The sequence below is a fragment of the Eschrichtius robustus genome, chromosome 10 (assembly GCF_028021215.1).
Source record: "Eschrichtius robustus isolate mEscRob2 chromosome 10, mEscRob2.pri, whole genome shotgun sequence".
In the NCBI taxonomy this organism is placed as follows: domain Eukaryota; kingdom Metazoa; phylum Chordata; class Mammalia; order Artiodactyla; family Eschrichtiidae; genus Eschrichtius; species Eschrichtius robustus.
Genome location: NC_090833.1, coordinates 109718555 through 109736949, shown reverse-complemented (window position 1 = coordinate 109736949; position 18395 = coordinate 109718555). Strand labels below are relative to the sequence as shown.

The 18395-nt window shown below is 34.6% G+C and overlaps 1 protein-coding gene across 15 annotated transcripts in view; it reads right to left on the bottom strand.

Annotated features, from left to right (window-relative positions):
- Window positions 1–18395, bottom strand: part of HMBOX1 (homeobox containing 1) — a 176819-nt gene that overhangs the window by 76095 nt on the left and 82329 nt on the right. For 9 of the 15 annotated variants that reach the window (XM_068552196.1, XM_068552201.1, XM_068552198.1 and 6 more), the window contains exons 2-4: window positions 18172–18251; window positions 10986–11462; window positions 3264–3349 (exon numbers count right to left, since the gene is read on the bottom strand). In XM_068552196.1, coding sequence (XP_068408297.1) covers window positions 3264–3349; window positions 10986–11462; window positions 18172–18194 — 586 coding nt within the window. In that variant the 5' untranslated portion in view covers window positions 18195–18251. Of the gene's footprint in view, window positions 1–3263; window positions 3350–10985; window positions 11463–14660; window positions 14777–18171; window positions 18252–18395 lie in introns of those variants that run through there. The other 6 variants (XM_068552195.1, XM_068552200.1, XM_068552197.1 and 3 more) reach the window with 1 other exon arrangement.

The following is an 18395-nucleotide window of genomic DNA, read 5'->3' as shown; positions in this document are numbered from 1 at the left end:
CATTCTTTTAAGATACACTTGATTAATTTGTTTAGACAGAAAAATGTGCCTATATATTAATCAGGTACCCCAAGGAGTGAGCCCTGGGCACCTGGAAGGCTTCCTCACTCGGGCCACTCTATCTCAGGTGGGCCAATTATGAGGGCCAAGCTTCATACTGATTCTCACTAACTCACCATTTTGTAGCTGGATGTCTTTTCTGGAATAAAAAGCACTGCCCCTGAGTTTAGTTTGATGGCTAGACAGGCTGGGTGAAAATGTAACACAGTAATACATGAGAAATACATGAATTCAGTTAGTTGACCAAAGGGACAATGAACCAATCTGGTTACAAATCATCCTCATTCCCCTGCCTTATGTAAATAATTGAATTAAAGTAGATAAAAGAAAAATACAAATTCCTTAAGGGCAGGAATTTCTGCTACATTTGTTGAGCAAATTAATATTTCTAGAGGGGAAACATCACTGGACAAAGTCATACTGGATAAATTTTCACATGTGTAGCTTGTGTTAGCTTCACCAATACTCCCTTTCTAGGTAAACATGAGATCTTCAGAGAGTATGTGCAATGCTAGACTCTTTGAGCATGTCTAAGAAAGATCTCTGCTTTTAAAGAATACTACTATAATATCTCAGGGTGGTAAACTAAGTGTATTAATTTCAGAAAAAAGAGAGGTCTACATGGGCTAAAGTGATCAAAGAAGTCAGAATGAGGATAATAACTGAGGTAATGTTGATAAACAGGAATTGATAAGACCAAGGAGAGGAGGTGAAGGTATCCTAGGCACAGTCAACGATTTATTAGCATCCAGGTGAGCAGAATACTAGAAACGGCACGTACCTGAATCCAGCTAGGGATTATACTGAATAGGAGATGGATATAAAGAGAAGGCTGGAGTAGATTATAAAGAGTTTCATTTTCTAGACAATGGAGAACCATTAAAGATATCTGATCAAGGGGAAATGAACGAGCTTTTGGACTAGGAATGAAGAGAAGGAAGAATAAGTTGGGGTGAGGCAGAAATGGGAGGAAGAAGTTTTAACAGTACCAAATCCTATGATTACAGTGGCAACAGAAAAGTCCATGTGTTATAACAGATAATACCTGTGTAAAAATTTCAACTCTTGCTTTCAAAACAGGAGATGGCATCATGATGACTGTCACTGACTGGGGCAATGTTAAACAGTGCCAATCCATTGAAGTTAGTATCAGGAAAGCTTACCAGTCTCCTAGAACTGCACTTCTCACACCCAGATCACCTGGAGATCTGGTTAAAATGTAAATTCTGATTCAGTAGGTATAGCGTGATACTCTGTATCTTTACATTCCTAATAAGCTTCCAATACTGCTGTCCCATGGACTACATTTTGAGTAGCAAGATGCTAAAACATCTTTTAATTTCCCTTTCCAAACGGCAGTACTGGGGAGAATGGATACATGTATATGTATGGCTGAGTCCCTTTGCTGTGCACCTGAAACTATCACAACATTGTTAATCGGCTATACTCCAGTATAAAATAAGTTTTAAAAAAACTTAAGGAAAAATATTGAATAGAAAAAACAAAACAAACAAACAAACAAAAACCCCAAAAAGGCAGGATTTGATGAATGGTATAACTAATGCTTTATATATGTCTAAGAAATTCCTTTTAAAGGTATTTTATTATAATTTGCATCAACGTCTGATGGGTTTCAAAAGGTATTATTTTAAAAGTCCAAGATGATTCAAGATTCAAGGTATTCAAGACATTCAGAAATATTTCCACTTGGGCAAAATCAACTTTATAATGCTGTTTACAACAGTACAATTTTGTCTTTTTTTTTTTTTTTTTTTTAAGGCTGACAAGCTAGAAGATACTATTGCTACTAATCTTGGGGGCTGAAATGAAAGTCCTGAAAGACAACGCTCCATCTTTCCATAGTGCACATCAGTGGGTTTTGGTAAAACCCACTTAACTTGCCCTTACAATGCCCTTAGCACCATGCCTTAATCCTTGAAGATAAAGGTAACAATTTATTTTAAATATCCTATTGAAAAACAACTGAAGATTACAAAAATTAAATTCACACTGTCCTTTTGTTTAAGATTTCTAGGCGAAGGGACATGCCTTTAATTAAATTTTTTTTTTTACCATGAACGGAAGTGTCATTTATAAAAATACATTACTAGTGTAATATGTTACACACATATTAAGGTTGGCTGAACTTAGATTTTTGGGGTGAAATTTAAGACTTCTGAAATCTCAAGTTTCATTCTTAACCAAATAAATGGTCAATAACAACCTTTTAGGTAAATGAGCTTCAATATATATCAATGTCTAGAGAACAGAAATAGTATCTTAAAATTGGAAGGTACTGTTAAAGATCAGATCCAACTATATCATTGTAGAAGTAAGAAACTGAGGTGCAGAGGCTAAAAAGCCCAAAGTCACAGAGCTGCTAGTGGCATGTTAAAAAAAAGAAGGGGAGGAACAAATTAATTTTCATATCCATCAATGTACAACACACAACAATGTATCAACTACAACATGTAGTTGAAAGAGTTTCTGGTTCCTCTCATGACTAAGACATAGTTGATTTTATTAAGGTCTTATAAATCATTGATATCCAAGAAAGGAAGACTACAGACCAACAAAGAAAACACATGCTACCCCAAAATTCAAGAACTCCATAAAAAATGCAATCTGAATAGAGAATGACACATATACACCACATACTCAGGATGGGGCTGCAGTGGGGTGGGTAATGGGATGGGATATAAAAAACAAAGAGAAGACACTGGTAATTCTTATCTTCTCAGTAACACTTTGAGGAAAGCTTTCACATACAGAAAAGTGGTTGAAAAAACACAACTTCCTTTACTCTCATGAATCATTTTTTAATTGGTAAAATCGGGGATTGGATTTGGAGGACTGTGAAGCTTTTAAAAATATGAAATGTAGATAGCAGTTGGATGTGCATGTGTCATAAGCTCTGTCACAATTACAAGAAAACCAGAGAATCCTTTTTTAGCCATAAAATAGGGAATTTTGTGCTTATTACAAATGCTATAAAATTTACTAGCACAAGTAAAAAAAAAAAAAATTCACTGGAGAAGTTCCAAGATGTCGGAGACAATGGGTTTTAAATCACAGGCATACATTATTATGCCTAAGTTGACAGATCTGCACTGCAATGCAGAAATGCAAGCAATATTCCAACATCTGCACCAGAAGGCAGAGACTAGACAAGATTCCAGAATAAAGGACTCTTCAGCTCTTACCTGTTACCTGTGCAACAACTGCTTGGGAAATCCTCCGATTGGCAAGAAAGGCTTTGATTTCCTCTTTTATCACACTGCTGTCCCTCCTAACAAAAACAGAAGACAAGACCAACAATGTATGTTGAAGGTAGAAATCCTCATCTTTGCTAAGAAAGGTGAAGCAGAGAGGTGGGGAGAACATAGAAAGAAAGGACACAAAAATAAAGGTAAACAGACCAAGCTTGTGTAAAAATATGAAATTAAAACAAACCAAGAAACACCAAATATTCAAGTCCTAAAACATCACACCATCAGACAGACGCTTTAGTGAATGCCACAGTAGATATAAGTCTCATACCAGAGGATGGTTAATCGCATGCTGTTTATAATTCACATTAGGAACAAGGCTGCCATATGGTATATACAAAGTTTCATTACTGGGTAATGAATATATCTTACACAGACAGAAATCCTAGAAAAATAAAAAGCGACAACAACAACAAAAATCAGTTGTGAGTAGACTGTGGTTTCGCATGTTAACTATGCAACTGCATAAATAATGTTCAGTTCATTTGAAAACCTTTGTTAAAGGAACAGAAATCATCATTCTCACAACTGCTAAAATATTAGCCGTTTTAAGAAGGCTTTGCCTTTTAATTTGCCTTCTTTGTCCTGAATAAACCAAAAAAATTTTAAGCAGGATGGGTTGAATATAAAATTTTAATATAAAAGACATTAATTTCCTAGTACATGTAATATACAGAATGCTTAATACTTAAAACTACACTATATTTTGTGTCCTTGGGATTACATATTATAGACCTAATTTTTCCTTCACTAGATGCCTTATAAATTTTTACCTTATTTAAAAATTCAACAAATTCTCTAAAGACTAGACATTCACTAGAATGACAATGAACGGCAAGATTTCCGTTTCTCCACCAGAACAAACAGAATACTTCAGTAAAAATTATACTTAAAGCCTTAAAGACCAATTTCTCTTTGAATGTTCAAAGGGATTACATAAATGGATTTTCATTCAAGCTCAAAAGTAACAGAAGAGTGGCAATTTATGGTCTAACACAGGGGGTCAGCAACTACGGCCCATGGACTAAATCTGGCCTCCCACCTGTTTTTATACAACCTATGAGCTAAGAATAGTTTTCACAGATGAACATTCGCAATCAATTTGAGGACAGGGAATACTAACTTTGAACATGAAGTAAGCAAAATATTATCCTCTTCCCACCAAAAAATTCCATTCTTCTCATTAGTAGGCCTGTATTTTAAAAATTGTATTCGATTATTCATTATTCTATATTGAATTTTGCAAATAAAAATTTGTGACCATTTGCTTTCTCTCTTGTACGTGAGTATCTATATTATATTCTCGATTTTGCCTCTTGGCCACGAAGTCTAAAATGTTTTCCATCTAAGCCTTTACAGAAAAAGTTTGTGAACCCCTGATCTGAGACAAAGGGATCATGACATCTTCACAAATCATTTTGTGAATGATTCACAGACTCCTTATAGGAGCTCAAGTCTCTCCACAGATTATTTGGAACAAGGAAAGAAAGTATCCTATCCCCAAAGAATCAGCTGTGATTCACTCAGAGCAGATTTGCAGTCCTTTGCTGAGGAGGAGCTGTACACTCTGTTGGTGAATTCCATGCTCCCTTTCAGGAATTCTGGAAAAGAGCAGAGAAGTGACAGTAGGGACAGCTTCCAATCTGGAGCTCCAGTCTACTCCTCATCTACTGGCTGGAAATCCTAATCAAAAAGATTCCCAAAGGAAGAAAATAAAGAGGCCACTGCCTAATCCAATATTTGAAATTTCTCATACTGATCTAGATACTCCCTAGATTCCTTCTACAATGCTTATTTATATTTGAAATATTTCTTTGAAAAGTATCATTCTCATTTTAAAATTATGTATCTGAAAGAAAAAGGCACAAAGAAATACATTTTAATGTCAAACAAAATAACTGTCTACATTACCATACGGCTGTCAAATATCCATCGACAATCAGTAGAGCAAGAGATAAACTTCAGCAGTATCTATTTCAATTGGCTTATGTAAATAAAACAACCAAATCATTTGGTTTCTGATACAGATGCAAAATTAACCTGAAAAAATTTAAATAAAGCATTGCATTTCAATGTATAGAGTGTCCCTCTAGGAAAATGAAAACTGAGTTTAAGAGACTATCCATTAAGGTTAAATAAAAATGTGCTTTTGTGGGGAAAATGATTAAATGGTATTTTCTTGATTACTCATTTAAACTGGAATTTAAATCAATTTATTTAAAATCAATTTCACCTAGAGACTAAGTCACAAAGAGGAGATAACACTCAATTATTCCAGTAGGGCATATCCGGTTTGTGAATTATTCACAGCCCTGCAGTATGATATTACCAAGGACTGCAGCAAGACAGAAGGAAACACCAAAAAGTCTGCAAGAGAGCAGCAGTTCACTTACCCTCTCTCAGAGACTATATTTTTAGATCCTTGGCAAGTTTCTAAGCACCCACAATGAGTTTTAAAAAAAACCGCTTTACTCAACTGCTTTACCAGAGAGAAACTTTTTCAAGTTGAAGAAAAACATAAAACTTAAAAGATAAGAGTGTGCTTGGGCAAGTCATTTAATAAAGCTGGTTTCATCATCTGCTAAAATGAGAACATTAATACCCCCCACCACAAGCCTTTTAAGACTTTTCTCCAAGCACTGAAATTAAATTTAAACAAAATTTAATATCAAATGTGTGTGTGTATATAGTATAAAAATTTTTTTAATTCTTCAACGTAAAACTTTTTGAAACTGTAAAAGCACTACATAAACAATGACTATTATTTTATAATAACCCTGGAAAGAATCCCAGGAAAAGAATAAACAAACAATCTGCTCTAAGTATGTAAGACTGAAGTAAACATCTGCATTGGGTATTTTAAGGCACCATGAAAAGACTTCTATAAAGTCAATTTAGATACAAGTGTTGTGTCATTTGGTTGGTTACACTAGGTATTTTCAAAATAGTAACAGCATTTAACTTTCACTGTGTCCAATTCTCTTATGTATTTCAAAAACTTCCATTCTACTGGGTTAAATTTGTTCTCCAAACTTTCACATATTCCCCCTCACTCATTCCACCTTCTTTAACGACCTGCCTCTCCTAATGTTGTCCACACTGTACCCTGTGAAGTCACCAATTTCCTGGTGTGAAAACTCCTTCATTGACTCCAAATCTAACTCTCTCATCTACTCCTTACTTCCTCTCTTCATCTAAAATTTGACATCTTTAAGGAGAATGAATCCACTTTTCCTCCTTTATCTTATAAAATCTCACACTTCTCATGATTTCTATCCTCCAGTCTTATGGAATGAAAGTGAAGTGTAGGCTGATCTTTCTTTGACTCTATAGTTTATTTCTAAGATAAGCTACCACTCTATTTGTATCTAACCACTTACACACACTCAGTAATGCCTCTTCGTGAAATTACCCTTTTTAAAGACATCTTAAAATAATAATAATTGCCACCTATTCAGAGAAGTTCTCCCTGATCCTCAGAGCTAAAAAAGATCTTTTCTTCCAATAACTAACTTTACCATTTTGATTATACTACTCACATGCGAATATATTACATGCTATTCTGTATTATAGTTGTTCCTGATCTGGTCTTATCTCTCCTACTAGCCTACAAAGTCCTTTAGCACAAAGATTGTGTCTTATTCATCATGGGGTTTGCATATAATAGAGCTTAATTTGTTCCATGAATGAACAAATGTAGTTGAAGATAAAAGGTTGTAAAATGGAAAACCTGATCTAGATAATTTATAAAACAGCTCTAAATTCTTAATATCAAATATGTTTAAGCTTCCCAAAACAGAATGGAAGAGAGTTATGTATACTAGCTCAAAACGGTAATACTCCCTTTTCTGGAACAAAGGCTATTAAAGACTGAATGTTTAAAAGTGGTATGCTTTAAGATCTTCCATATTCTCTTAGTTGATATACACTACACATTCTGTAGGACCCTTTAAAGTAGACATCTATCTCAAAGACTTCCAGAGATGGAGCAATACCTACCAAGACAGACTATTTCACAGGTGGGAAAATATAATTACACACAAATTTTTTCACATATGAATAAAAACCTTCTCCCTTTAATTTCTACTCATGGAAATAAAGCATAATTTAGAATTTTAAAAGATAATGTTAAAACAAAAGCTATTCTGTCTGTGTGAACAACCTGGTAACTGATTATTATGTCTTATAGAACATAAATCCCTACCTACACAAGTAAATAAGCTATTATTAGGCATATGGATAACCAACTCAGAAGAAAGTCTCAGGATCCTAGATAACATACTAAACACCCATGAAATTTAGTATGTGGGTAGTTAGGAATAATATCTTTCATATGACATTGTTTATTAATTCTGATTAAGCCTCATTTCAATTGTTATTTTATATATACACAATAGGACAGATACACTTTAATAGGTACACACTATTATATTAGCAGATGTACATATATACCTATATATAAACATATATATTAACAGATGCTTTTAAAAAATATTAACATGGAAAATTGGTCTTTATTCTAGCTCCTGGCTTTAAAGTCCTTCCTAAAATGTTATATTCAAAAATTTGCTGAGAATTCACATTCTAGTTTCCCTTTCATTTTTTTTTTAACCCTGATCAATCCAAAAATGGAAAAAGTAGCAGTTACTCTCTTTCTGATTTTTAACAAGCTAATCAGGTATACAGTTACAAATTAATCAAGTTTTACAAAAAAAAAAAAAAGCTTCCTTTGTATACCTTGAAATTATTAGGAGTTAAGTTCGTGGACCCAGTGATTATGAAATTTGAAAGCTCTATCTTACGGCTGAGTGCTCTGGAGGTTGGGGAATGTAAGCATATAAGAGGTGAATTACATATGACACATGTAGGAAAGGAGGCAGGAAGGCATTCAGGTATCCATTCTCCCCACCTAGAGACCACCAAATCCAACCCACTATATCACCACAGTGTTGAGTAGGCAAAGGGCAGTGTAGCCCTATGTGGGCACAGGGTACTCAGAAAGATTCACTACTCAGAACTTTCTCTAACATTCTACCAAATAAAAACTCATTAGGCTAGTTAAGTGATCGATTTGATGTGGCAAATATCACGTGGGGGAAGAGTGGGAGATAAGTCCATTATGGCTTTCACACTTTGTCTTGAGTTACATTAACCACCATTCCTAAAATTTTACTGAAATCTACACACATGAAAAATTTATTTACAGAGGCAACAGATACCAGCAACAGACACACTGGTAATAAAGACATGGGTTAGAATTCAGCTCTGCCACTTAATATTTAAGTTTTTTTGGGTCAATTACTTAATTTTTGTGAATCTCAATTTCTCTGCTCTACCTCACACACAGCATGGTTGTAACGATTAAAAGTGAAACCAGTCATGTAATCAACTTCTCCCTCAAACCTAAGGATTGGTACTATTTGCAAACTTGAGAAAAACAAGAGGTGGGCACAAAGGAAGAACGCAGATGTGGGTGAGGGCGCAATGGCAGAGGACCACAGAGCCAGAAGGTTCAACGAGACCACTAGATGAGTAGAGGACACCACAGGAGCAGTTCTAAGAAAGAAGCCATAAAGTATCCTACCTATGCAACAAGGTAGGATGTATGTAAATTAAATATTGATAACAATTATAAACACATATATATCTAATGATGACACTTGAATGTGTGTAATTGCTGGATTTAACTACAAACCCTAGTCCTGGCTAAATAGGTTTTCTGTTTATTTTGAGGACACAGTTGAACTACAACATTATGATAACCTTAGAGTTAATAGTCAATTTTTTAGATCGTTATAGTCAAGTTTTAGACTCTGGACAGTCTTCCAGAGACTTTTGTTAAAAAGAAAGTTTTCCCAAATTTCTTGTTAGGCTAACACACATTTGGGAACTAACTATTATTTTTAAAGCTCATTAAAACTGATTAACGACAGCAACAACAACAAAAAACAAGCTAGCATTCTAACAAATTTTATTGTTGATACCCACTCTACTTAGCATAATTAAAAGCTAACCTTCTTACATTTTAACTACTAAAGTAACTTCTATTTGCCCAAATGGTCCTCTCTCTTAATCTTGACAGTGATATAGATGTTAAATTCAAAAGGAACATCTAAACTTTGGCCAGCTTAAATAAAGCTTCAGTTTCACAAAGCTTAAATAATAGGGTCCTGTAGCTGCTCTATGAAACTACTCATTACAGGAATTACGTCGAAATCTATTGGGTTGGCCAAAAAGTTCGTTCGGTGTTAAGTAAAAATAAAAGACATTTTTCATTTCCACCAAAAACTTTATTGAACAACATATTCATTAACCAAACGAACTTTTTGGCTGACCCAATAGATACAATAGTCCATTTAACCCAGAATTCCCTATATGGCATTTCCACCCTAAAAATAAATTCAGGACAGTTTGTTCAGAAGATATTTTACCTTTGTGGTACTACAGGATAGATCTTCCATATGGCAGTATTAACTCACCATTACACTATCTTCAAGTTCTAAAGTCTTACAGAAGAACTACAACTCATAATTATAGGTTATAATTTTATTTCTGACAAATTCCTGCTACAGTTTCTTTTATATATACTGTAACTAATCTACCTGCAGGCTCTCCTCCCTACTACAGTAGTGATAATCTACTGAAAACAATGCTTTTATCAACTCTTTCCTACAGACCTGAAAGAACTCCTTTAACTTCCACCAAGTTAAACATAAATTATGTATATGGAATTCAAATCTTCCCCAAATCTGTAGTGCCTCTTAATATACTATTCTTATTACCGTATCTAGCCAATCTGCAGTTTTTATAAGACTAATCATGTCTTGCCTTTTCTACCTGTTACCATTCCCTTAACTTTAAGTAAAGCTCCTATATTTCAAAACAGAAGCTATCCTTTAAAGCTTAGCTCAAATTCATCCATTCACTTGACATATTAAGCCCTTAACATGTGCCAAGGACAGTTCTAGATCCTGGAGACACAACAATGGAAAGCACATCAGTGCTGCCCTCAAAATGTCCCAGGTCCAGGGTGAAGCCTTTCCTAATCACCTCTGCTGAAACTGGACTTCTTTTCTCAGTGTTTCAAACTTTAAGTGTTTACACTTATTTTGTAATAGATAACATTAAATTTGCGTGTGTGTGTATGGCATCTACTGCTAAAATTAGAACTTTAGCTTCTTAGGGGTAGAAACCATGTCTATTTTTCTGCTTAAGAACATTGCTTTTTAAATAGGTGCTCAAAATTATTTTGTTGATTGGCATGTTGGAGGGAAAAATTAAGAGTATACATATCATGATAAAGTCATCCGATCAGAAAAAGTACTTACAATGGATTTAAGGATTAAAATATTTGTTAGAAATTCAGAAAATGCAGATGTTAGTGATTAGAGCCATAAAGAGAAGGCTAACCTTTGCTTTGATAACAGAGAGAATGGAAAAGACTTATCAAGCAGCAAAGAGAAAGAACTTAAGTAGAGAAGAAAATTAAATGTTTTTGAATTAAAAACATAAAAATTTTAATTTTTTTCTTTATCACTAAAGGGGGAGGGGGCATCACAGTTCTTATAGGTAAAGAGCTGAAATACAGCTTTATTACTCAAAATCAGTCTTAAGAACATAAACATTTGGAGGACTCTGAATAAGAAAGGAACTAACCTCATTAATTCCTCTACTTTATCATCTACATCTAGGTCCTCTTCTGAGGCTTCAAAACTGTATGACCTCTGACCCATGCTGTTTGCATGGTAGCGAGTCGGTGACATCTTTCCATTGGATGTGGATAATCGCTCGTTATTCTCCCTCCCATTCTGATTGGTAGTACAAGGCTGTGGGGAGGTATCATAACTGTTGCTAGGTGATGGGGACATTCCAGAATGCTGGGTCTGTGTGGAAGCTGTAGCTGTAGAGGAAGATGCTGGAACATTGTTGGTAGTATTCCCATATGAACTTCCTCCATAGCTGGACCTTCTTCCAAACTTGTCACTATGCTCTTGATCAAGACGGTCCAAAGTTTCCAAGGCATGAAGAATTTCATGTTTAGTCATTCCAGTACGTCGAAGGCGCTGAAGCAGATCTATCTGCTCTATGGTAAATCTGGGTTCATCTGTATAGTGAGACATGGTTTCCAGCAAACTAAAACAAAAAAAATTTTTTTTTAAGTTCCTTTATTTACAATATCTACCAAAGAATATATAATTATGTATTGAGAATGCAAAGAAGATAAAATATTTCTATATCAACTTCTTTACTGAAAATGATTAAGACATTATTATTATCATATTATAATAACAGTAATATTTTGTTTTATCAGCAAAACTGACCTAGGAACTCTGTGACTTCATTTACTGTAGACAAACAGTTTGGTAAGCTTAGCCCAAGTAAATACTAATAACCAGCAAGAATATTTAAATGGAAAAGTAAGAAAGGCACATAAAAAAATTTATCAAGCACCATTTCACCCACCACTTTGCAATTTCATGAGTATTTCATCTCTGTAATGTATTCTCTCTTAATAGTTATCCCAAGAAATGGATCTTTCGTGGTTGTGGCCAAACTGAACTATTCATTTTTCTTAGGAAATTGCTTCTACATTATGCTTCCTTTAACTAACACAAGATACTGTCGCACACCAGAAAATGTCTCAGAGTCAATAACAATATTAAGTTCAAGGGAGTTGTCAAATATCATAAAAATTCTCACTACTTGAATTCCTTTCTTATAAAACCTGACTTTCTTAAGATTTTTTTAAGTGGGAATTTCTTCTATTTTTGTTTTTATAGTTCTAGTGCCAAATACGTTGCATGGCATGCAGCAGGCTCTCAGTAAGTGTCTGCTGATGGAAATAAATGTCAAAGAATTTTCTCATCCTTTCCAGGTAAACTTCTACTCTGGGCCAGTTCCCCTAAGCTGTTGGAGATCTGTTTCTCTATCCCTCTATACTAAAAATTTATTGAACACGCACTCTAGGCAGGCATTGGGCAAGAGTTTCATGTAATATAATCTCAGTTCCTCACGACAACCCTCTGTAGTTTCTTTTTAAGTTTTATATTGATTGATTGATTGTTGAGGAAACTAAGGCTCACAATGCTTTTGTATCTTGCAAACAAGCCTGATTAAGACATAGAAAAGATTTAAACCTTACTGACTCCAAAAGCATGCATCATTCTGCTTTCCAATATACGGCAGGACTTACTGGAATCAGATGATATGGGACACAGGCTTTTGTCCTTTTTTAAATCTCCAGTTTAAACCACTTAGATAAAACCACTCTACTGATGGACTAGGGGTTCTAGTAACAGTTTTTTATATTTAAGATCTTTGCTCCATCTAGAATTTATATTTACCTAATGAGTGTGAAAGGATTTGAGCTTTATCTTTTCCCAAATGGATAGCTCATTTGTCCAATATGCTTTACTGAGTAATACATCTCTTCTCTGGTCTGAAATGCCACCTTTATCACATACAAAATTTCCACACAAATCTGTATCTACCTTTGGAGTCTATTCTATTGCAATGATTGCTTTGTTTTCTAAGTCCTTTTAAAAATAAGCAGGCGGGACTTCCCTGGTGGCGCAGCAGTTGAGAATCCGCCTGCCAATGCAGGGGACACGGGTTCGATCCCTGGTCCGGGAAGATCCCACATGCCGCGGAGCAACTGAGCCCGCGCGCCACAACTACTGAGCCTGCGCTCTAGAGCCCACACGCCACAATTACTGAAGCCCGCGTGCCTAGAGCCCGCGCACCACAACGAAGAGTAGCCTCGCTGGCAGCAACTAGAGAGAGCCCAACGCAGCCAAATATAAATAAATAAAATTTTAAAATAAATAAATAAAATTAAATTAAAATAAGCAGGCAGAGCTCTATAATTTTTATGTGAAACAGTTCTAGTTTTAGAGACAGGCTCATTAAAAATAAAAACAAACATTTTGTGGACCTAAAATAATATGCTGCAGGTCATTTGTGCCCATGGGCCACAGTATCTGCCTTATACCTATAAACATTTTCTTTTGCCCTCTTCCAATATTCATTTGTGACAAGCTATTCATCATAAAAGTCCTGTTTTCATGATTATTACATTCTTTCCTGATTGCCTAGTTTTCTCCTCCAAGGTTTTATAATGTAAAATTTTAAACACAGAGAAAAGTTGAAATAAATTTACAGTGAATGCCCATACACTAACCACCTAGATTTTACCATTAACATTTTACTTGCTTTACTACATATCCATCCATTCCTTATGCATCCATCCCTCTATTCATCTCATCTTTTGATGCATTTCAAAATCAGTTACAGACATCTGTACACTTCCCCCTAAATACTTCCACATGTATGTCATTAATTAGAGCTCAGTATTTGTTCAGGTATTTTTTCTCTTGAAGTAAAATTTACATAAAATAAAATATGCAAATTTATGTTTACCATCTATGAGTTCTGAGAAGTACATCCACCTGTGAAATTCAAATCCCTATGAAGTTACAGAATATTACCATCACCCCAGGAAGTTCCCTCATGCCCCTTCCTGGTCAGTCCCTGTCCTCTTCCCTCAGAGGCAATCACTGCTCAGATTTTTTTCCCATGACAGATTACTTTTGTCTGTTCCAGAACCTCATCTAAATGGAATTTCTATGTACTCTTTTGTGTAAGGCTTCTTTCAGTATAAAGTTTTTGAGATTCATCTACGATGTTGTATGTATCAGCAGTTTGTTCCTTTTTATTACTGAATAGTACTTCATTGTAGGAATATACCACAGTTTTGTTTACCATTCTATTTTGGACACCTGGACTGTTGCCAATTATTAGCTATTCTAAATCTTTGGCAATTACAACTGTACTCTGCTAATTTTCTTGTTCGCTTCATATACCACCCCCCCCACGCCCCCCATAACATACCATCAGCTACTTGGGAGAGAGAGAAAAAAAAAAAACTTTCAACCAGAGTAACTCATTTACTTTTCCTCCTGACTGATGTCAAAAGAATAGTACACCTTGCTTAACAAAAATGCTCTATTATTAAAATGCTATGCAGTGTTGGTAATGTTCTGTTCTATGCTAGTTACATTACATAGGTACATTAGCTATGAACATTCACCAAGTTGTACACTACTGATCTGTCCATTTTTCAGTAGGTATATTACACTCAAAATTTGTTGAAAAAGCTGTGTAAACATTTTCCTAATGGCTTATAAGAGACACTTGACCCTTTAGTTTCTATCTTAACCCTCAGCCCTTGGTCCTTTCTATCAAGTGCTTAGTTAACACATTAATTCTTAATCCTAGGAAGTTCTTTTTAAAAGTAGCTGCCAAATCCCTTTAGTAACCCAAATAACTTACTGATTTGGTAAATTCAGGTTTCTATACATTATCCTTTTCTCTTGAAAATGGAGTTGTCCACTGCTAACTTCATGCTTTGAAGGTCTTCATACTTTCAAAATTCGTCATAAACTGACCTTGTTTAGATACAAGATTTCAAGGACTGTTTTATTATACAGACAAAAAAATCAATTATGATATTTTCCTATCCCATTTATATCAGAGCAGATAGTATTCTGTATATAATTCTTCAAACGTCTCTCTGTATGGAACAGCACTCTATATATTAGCATAAAACTAAAATAAATTACAAGAATTTAACCTGTTAATTGAAAAGTATCCATCCTAAAGCTTATATTAGAACTACCAGAACTAAAGATTCCACAGTATCTGAAGCAATGTAATATTATGTTATTTCAGATTCCTTGACTATGGGAAACACTTTTAATCCAAAGTCATAAAAGGAGATAACAGAAGGCACCTATTATTTTGTCTGCACAGAATGCCTCATTGTTTCCAATCACATGTTCTTGGGGATGTCACTCAAAATACCCTACCTTCTGGGCAACAGGGTGGGCACACAAGGAAACCAAGCCTTGTTCTCCTCAAAATATTCAGGTTAGAGTAGAAGGAAGATGGACAGTCCCTGTAACTGTGCTCAGCTGTGGGAAGATGTTAGTCTGATATATTCCTCACCATGCAGAAGAAGCTAGTTTGTAGGAAAACAAAGCAGGCATACTAAGAAATGCAGAGCAAAGGGGAAAGTTCTACAGTGTTCATATCCCTTGTTCTAGTCATTCCTAAGCCCCTACTTCATCCCTGCTCTTCTTCCCCACCAGGGATTGAACCCGTGTGCCCCCTGCAGTGGAAGCACAGCGTCTTAACCACTGGACCACCACGGAAGTCCACCCCTGCTCTTCTTGCTATATTGTTATGTAAGAGCATAAACTTCCATTTATGCTTCACCTTGTTTAAATTAGATGTCTGTGCCTTGCACCAAGAGAGGTCCCTAATACAAAGATATACCTAAAGTAAAAAGATCTACAATTGCTAGAATAAAATGTATGACTCCTATAGAGCAGAATGATAGTGGCATAATGAGCAGGATCAAATCATGCATATGACACTGAAGGTACAATATTTTACTAGGAAAATGCCAAGATTAGAAGCTTTCTTGGATATTGAGAACAATATTCCAGTGGCATTAACATAAACAAAGGTACACATTCTGTCATTTTCGAATTTTATTTCTTATAATTCACCTAGTTTAAGCACATAATCATGAAATTATGGCAAAAATGACCTACAAAGGTCATCTAAGTCCATGATACCAGCAATTCTTTTATAATAGAAAAAGATAACATGTAAGAACTGAATTAATTTTCCTATGTAGCAGAAGAACTGTTCACAGGATAAGGAACATCTTTCACTTCAAATTACTAATCTGAATGCAGACTCAGGCCAACAATAATTGAAAATGATGTGAGAAGAATTTCGACACTGTAATAACACAGACAATGTCTGAAGCATAAAAGAACAATTAAATTCAGGAATTATGCCTCAGTTCATAAACTGACATTCTAAAAGACCATACTATTAGACCATAATAGTAAATGTATTTTACTATAAATTTTACCCCTACTTGGATATGTAAACCCTTCTTGGATAAGGCCCGAGGTCCAGAACATACTTTCTTAAACTAAATCCTATAAGCATGAAGGTTAAAGCATTCACAAATGATTAATCTTGAAATCATATGTGCAAAAATGACACAACTACCTTAACCTGTAAATCATCAACAGATAATAAGATCTTATTGGATAACACAGCATTTTCTTCAGCTTGACTGCTGTCTTTATCTTTTTATCTAGAATGACTAGGCAAAATATGGTCTACTCATATATTAGTTTTGTTTGTCATACATGGTATTTATTCCATGATGATTTAACACATTATTGCATCAGTCATAATATTAACCAACTAAAGATGTACTAAGGCCCTTCTTACTATTTATGGCACATTACTCTCACAATTATTATTACCATCAAAGGAGAGGCAGTTTTAAAGTAAGAAAATGACAAGAGTGAGAATAAGTAAGAAATGAAGATTTGCTGGGGATTGAGCTTCACAGTATGGTAAAATGATTCTATAATTCAAACCAATGACAGAACTGACTAACGCAAAGAAGAGAGACTATGACTACAGATAATAGTATAAAAATGTTCTTTTCATAATAAAAAGATTTTGAGAAAAATAAGATTATATTCAATTTGCAATCACACTTTAATAGTTATTTTTAAATTACCACTAATTAAGGTTGAGATTTTTAAATTACAGCCACCTTATACACATTTGGGAAAATAAAATCCTAGTGTTGATAAAAACATGCAAGTTTATAGAGGGAGATATAAATTAGGTGTGCAATCAGAGAACAGGAGACCATTTAGACAAAAATCATTCAACTAACATTGATTGAGTGACCCCTATGTGTCAGACCATGTACAAGGCAGAGAGGATGCAACAAGGAACAAATTAGGCAAAAATTCCTGGCCTCATGATGCTTACATTCTGATGGTTATAGAAAATAGCCATTAACAAATAAACTGTATTTTTTAAAAAAGGGAAACTCAGGCCCAAAGCAGACACAGTGCCTTCCCTTTCCCAAGGACACAGCTACTTAGCAGCAACTCAGGCTACAGTTCACACCACCTGGCCTATTCCAGAGACTTTTCGATATATGATAAAGCCAATGAGAGAAGAAAAAAGTTTAACGAAAAACCTGAATAACAAGGAAAATCTATCTTAATGTCTACTTACTGGATTATAGAACTGTCAACCAAAACAGAAGGAATTTAATTGAAATATAGATTGCACCAAATTTTAGAAAATGCTTATGCTAAAGGCACTCTGCACTAGACTCTAAAGATGAACTTAATGAGCTAATAGATACTTTATCTTCTCTAATACCTGAAATTCCCAGAATACTTTTATTCAGAGGCCTATTTAATATGAACTAGTGGTTACAGCTCATGTCATAGCACAAAAAAAACTCTACATAATACTACCATCCAATTTGTATTTTTTGCCAGACTCCAAAGAAAAGTCTACCAGCTACATTAGCTAATAGACTTAACTACATTATTATCCCCAGTAGGTAAAGAAAATGGCTAAGGTGCTTAGTAGTTTGCAAACAGAAGGCAGCATTAAGGTAGCATTCTTCCAATATTCTGCTTGTCACAAGGTATTTAATACCAGCCATCTGTTTCACAAATTTCTAGGCTATTAAGCAGTTTAAAATTATATGTAATTTTATGTTCAATTGAAAATTAATGTTAGACTTCAAACTTGAAACAGAAATGGTAAAAGAGAAAGTTGATAGATTTGAAAATTCATTCCTTACCACATAACTATGAAAAAATTCTTTCAACTCTACAAATGTCTGCTGTCAGTTTTGGATTATAATCATAATGATTCTTTAATTTTATTAAAACAATTGAGAGGATGAAAATTAAGAGAAGAATTAGATACTTACACCACTGGAAAGGAACTGAGCATACTTTACATGAGGTGAATCAATATCTTTTCTAGAGATGATCAGCGTTATTTATCATTCTGTAGAATAAAGACAGAACATTCAGAAATAGTTTTTAATCAAGTATGGAACAAAAATTTTAATTATATACTTAAGGATTAACAGTTAACATCAGATAATCATGTTTTTTAAATTATTTTGTAATTCTGAAAGGAAACATTGAA